Here is a 5,245-nt window from a genome sequence, read left to right as displayed (position 1 = left end):
ACCAACAGTGAATAATAGTTTCTCCACAGCCTCGCCAGTATTTCCTGTTTGCTGGCCAGTTGAACTTTGCTATTGTTGCTGGGGTTGTTTTTGTTCTTGTTGTTAGGTGCAGTTGAGTCAAACACAACATAACGACCCTATGAACAAAAGATCTGAACCCTGTTCTGTCCCACACCATCCTCACATTTCCTGATGTACAAAGGCCATTGTAGCAGTCATCATGTCAGTCCACCTAGTTGAGGGTCTTCTCCTTTGCCAACCCTCCACTTTTCCCAATGTCATGGGAATAGCCCTTCCTAGCAATATGTCCAAAGTATGTGAGGTGAAGCCTCATCATTCTTGCCTCCAAAGAGGACTCTTGCTGCACCATCTCCAATATCTGTTCATTTTCTTGGCTGCCCATGGGATGTTCAGTGCTCTTCTCCAACACCACAGGTCAATGGCCTCAATTCTTTTTCTGTCTTCCTTATTCATTATCCAGGTCTTAAACACATAGCTAATAATGTTGCTGGGGCAGGAAAGTAATTTTGAACATTTAACCCACTCTGTACCACAGTAATCTTACCTACTTCTGGCATGTTATTAGGGGAAGCCAATCCCTAGAGAAAAACATTTTTTATAAAGTAAGTGGTCAGAGAGAGACCCAAACCAAGATGGATTGACACAAGGCCTGCAGCAATTGTGATGATGGTGCAGGATTGGGCACTGTTTTTTCTCTTCACAGACTGACTCTGTAGCTACATGAAGAAAAAAATTTTTTAAAGGGGTTTTTTCCTTTCACATAGCAATATATTTCCATTAAATAAAACTAGATAGAGAAAACCATGAGTGAAAAGTTAAGCATATATTTGTGTGCTCTGTATGATTTTTAAAACAAAATTAGATATTATTTATATAATAGTAATTTTTTAAAAACAATTTTATTTTCCTTGTTGACCAAATTTTTAGGAACACATGATTCTAATGATCTGCCTACATTCATTCTAGGTATATATTATAGATGAGCTGTCATTAACTTTTTGCCAGTTTCTTTCTTGCTAATGATCAGGGAGTGTCTAATTTTCCACTATTAAAAATAACATTTCACTGTGTATATCCTTGGGCATTATTTTTGTGTACATCTAGAATTCATTTACAGGAAATAATTCTAAGAAAATAACTGAGTCATAGAGTAGGAACATTTTCCTGTATTTTAGAAAAAAAAAATCATGACCTGTAATAGTGTATGCTAACATGTATTTCTTCAGACCTTTATCAACTGATTATTATTATATTTAATTGCCATATGATACCTAGTTGATCTTTATCAAAATACCTACTTAGTTATTTATATTTACATTTTATTGCTAAAGTGACTTAGAGAACACTGGGAGCATAGTATAAAAGGAGTTGCTCTGCCTACTTAAAATCTATACCTTACTCGCACTTGAATCCTCCAGCGTCTCATTGGGAGAAAGATGGGTAATTTGCACAATGCACAACCTCAAAACCCCAGTGTGGGTCAGCTGTGTGTCTCTATCAACTCAACAGTGAATGAGTGAATATGGCTTAATTCTGCCACATCTATTGCTTATTTTTTAAAATCTTTTTTATGTTTATTTTGATTTAACCTGTTTCAAAAATTAGTTTTCCATCTTTCAGAAATATCGAATGATGTCATCTGAAACGTTACCAGCCTTTATTGAGACTTCCAATGTTGAAAGAAAGCAAATCTTAGATGAAAATAAAGAAGAGAGCCAGAAGCCAGAATCAAGTAAAGCATGTGAATCCATATCTAAGAGGCAGATGAAGAAACTAATAAAACAAAAACAATGGGAAGAACAGCGAGAACTCCGCAAGTATGTATTTCAGAATGCTGCTCAGAAACATGGAATATCAGATTTTGCATAAACCCTTTGGCACATTAAGTATAGTTTTGTTAGTTAAAATCGGAGCTATACTGGTTGCTAGCAGACACTGCCAAATCACTTTTAAACTGCTTGTGTTTTTATTACTGCTGTGTTTAACAGCATTGATGAATTGGCGCTGAATATTTTTCTTACTTAGACTTAAATAGTACCAGCATTTTTAAACTTCCTGTTTAGATAAAAAATTTATTTGATATCCATGCCTTAGGATAGGACAAAAATAACAACTCATATAAATAAAATTTAGCCATACCATTGTAAGCTTTGATGAGGAAAGCATGGCTGAAGCCATCATATCATTATTTTGTAATTTTATTTTATAAATTTATTGGATGAAGATAAACCTAAGTAGATATAGGCTAGATAAAAAGTGAGTAAGATTTCTTTTCAACACACAGGTTAATTTTTCTTTTTTATATGATGTAAACATTGCATAAAACAATATTGGAGACAGATAATGAAAAAAATTGATCATATTTCTCTGATTTGGTATTTTTTAAAAAAAACTTTTTTAGATTTTATTTTATTATTTTTTGTGCTTATACCGTCAAGTCGGATCTGACTGGTACAGGAGGATACTGCCCCTCCTTCTCCAGCAGAGCATCTGGTGGACTCAAACGCTACCTCTGGGATTGCAGTGCAGCTTCTTGCCAGTAGGCCACCAGAGCTCCCTCAGATTCAGTATTTTTTACATTTTTTTTTTTTAGAATACATTATGTCATACCAAGGATAAACTGAAACTGTTAAGTAGTAAAATAGTATTTAGATAGAAAACTTTAGTTGTTTAGAAAATCCATTTCATTGTCATTTCATATTTCTGGATGAATAAAATTGGCAATATTTGACACCAGGTCGATACTTTTAACTTACTGACTTGTAAAAGTAATTGTATGTTTATTTAGAAGAGTCTTGTAAAAATCTGATTATATAAATGATAACATAAAATTATCTCAATTACTAATTTTAGACAAAAGCGAAAAGAAAAACGTAAGAGAAAAAAATTAGAGCGGCAAAGTCAACTGGAATCAAATTCTGATGGAAATGACAGAAAACGTATTCGAAGAGATGTTGTTCACAGCACACTACGCCTTGTTATTGACTGTAGTTTTGATGACTTGATGGTATTAAAGGTATCTTAAATCATTTTTACAAAATTATATTGGTGAACTAGGTTTAATCATTCTTCCCTTGGTATATAACTTGAAGTTAAGGTATTAGAGTGCATTACAAATCAATTTTTTAAAAATCTTTTCTGCCTCCAAATTAACATATGGATTATTTCCGTTTTAATTTATATTTTATGTATATATTTATGAAGAGAGATTCTCCATAATTGAACTCTAAAACCCAGCAACCTCATTTTTATCGTAAAGATTTTGAATTTTTTCTTTTTCAAGGGAAAAGTTTATCTAATAGAATAGTAGAGAACATTCATCTAATATACTTATTTTTTTACTCAGTAGTTTGAAACATACATGCTCTAATTATTTTTTATAGTAAATTATCTAATTATAAATTTTCTTAAAATTTTAAGCTATATAAGTCATGGAAATAATAATAGGATGATTTGATTCTAGAAACATTTTCTTTCCCCCTACATTTATTCTTCAATAGAGTGGATTTTCATGAACTAGTATTTAAAATAGATAAAAAATAGAAAATAGTTGATCACCTACAGGATGTTGGGTGTCCTTGGATGTTGAAAATGGTTCATATATTTGCCTGCTAACTGAAGGGTTGGCAGTTCAAATCCACCTAGATCCCTATTGGAAGAAAGGCCTGACAGTCTACCTTGGGAAAACCATCAAGTAAAAACTTATGGAACATAGTTCTGTTCTCATCTACACATGGTTGCCATTGTTGGAACCAGTTCAATTGCAACTAGTTTTACAGAATACTATACTAGTTATTTTGTTAGTGTGTAAGGAAATTGAAAATGATGAGGATGGATTTGCATTTCAATAGAATTGTTCTTATTTAGTCACCCTTTCAACTTGCTTGGTTTCATCAAAATTGGAGAAGGGCCCTGCATGGATTACTTTGTTAATTCTACTTTAAATATGAAATGTACTCTTCTAGGACATTAAGAAACTTCATAAGCAGATTCAACGATGTTATGCAGAAAACCGACGTGCTTTACATCCTGTGCAGGTATATATAAAGAGCATAAAATTTCTATCATAGATTTTTTTTATGTGGTCAAAGAATGTTATTGGTTTATTTTTATATATACAAAACATGTCATAAAATTTTCCTTGATCACTGAGAATGAACATATTTCATGTTTCATTGAGCACATGAGAGTATTAGAAAATAAAATATTGGACCTAACTAGACATTTTCTTTTGTCTTTTTGATGACTACCAATCACCAGTTTTATTTGACAAGTCATGGAGGCCAGCTGAAAAAAAACATGGATGAAAATGACAAAGGATGGGTCAACTGGAAGGTAATTAAAACAGTTTGTCCCCTAATTCCAGTTGCTATGCTTATAAAAATGCATTTTTCCTAAATTTTGCATAATGCTGTTGAATATAGGAGTAAGACGTCTTGAAGCTTTGTGGATCACTGGTATTGAAGAAGTTAAAGAAGAGAAAAAGTTTGTCTTGTTTGTTGGCTTTTCTGTAATTGCTAGTATTAAATTTCACCTTCTATTTTACTGCCAATCAATAAACATATTTAAAAGTAGAATAATTTTAAAGACCTGCATAGTCTCACTCTAGCAAATTGACAATACTCTGTAAGAGTAGACTTTGAAATTTAAAGGTATACCTACACTCTCTTTTTTCTTCTAAATATGCATTGCCTTTCATGGTGAGCACTAACTCCATGTCACTATTGAATCTTAATGCAACAATGAATGAATGGAAATCCAAATCTCTGTAAATGTTCATTAAATTTAATTTTAAAAAAAGATGTATTGGATTCCAAATACCTAGACTGAAGTTTAATTGTACTTGGATCCACAATCAACCCTTGGTACCAGCAGTTAAGAGATCAAAAGACATGTTGCATTGGGAAAATCTGCTGTCAGAGACCTCTCCAAAGTGCTAAGGAGTAGTGGTGTCAGTTTAAATATTAAGATACACCTGATTGAAGTCATGGCCTCTTCAGTTACTTGCTGCGCATTTGGAAGTTGGACAGTGAATAAGGGTGGCAGAAAACTTGATGTCTTTTAGTTATGGTGTTGGGAAAAAATACTGAATATTCATTCCATGGACTGTAGAAAGTAAACAAATATATCTTGGAGACAGTTCAACCAGGGTGCTCTTTAGCAGTAAGTGGTGAAACTTTTCTCTCATACTTTGAGCATGTTGTTAGGAGGAACTGTTTCTTGG

General features: G+C 32.9%; 1 protein-coding gene across 1 annotated transcript in view; it reads left to right on the top strand.

Moving 5' to 3' along the window:
• The first annotated feature begins 1,653 nt into the window (after nt 1-1,653).
• The window catches only part of TRMT10A (tRNA methyltransferase 10 homolog A (S. cerevisiae)), a 12,341-nt gene continuing 8,749 nt past the window's right edge, over nt 1,654-5,245 (top strand). The window contains exons 1-4 of the mRNA XM_006893082.1: nt 1,654-1,838; nt 2,875-3,037; nt 3,987-4,058; nt 4,282-4,356. Coding sequence (XP_006893144.1) covers nt 1,654-1,838; nt 2,875-3,037; nt 3,987-4,058; nt 4,282-4,356 — 495 coding nt within the window. The remainder of the gene's footprint in view (nt 1,839-2,874; nt 3,038-3,986; nt 4,059-4,281; nt 4,357-5,245) is intronic.

Source organism: Elephantulus edwardii, unplaced genomic scaffold (assembly GCF_000299155.1).
Source record: "Elephantulus edwardii isolate Elephantulus edwardi_28Jun2011 unplaced genomic scaffold, EleEdw1.0 scaffold00122, whole genome shotgun sequence".
In the NCBI taxonomy this organism is placed as follows: Eukaryota; Metazoa; Chordata; class Mammalia; order Macroscelidea; family Macroscelididae; genus Elephantulus; species Elephantulus edwardii.
This window is presented reverse-complemented; position numbering and strand designations above follow the sequence as displayed.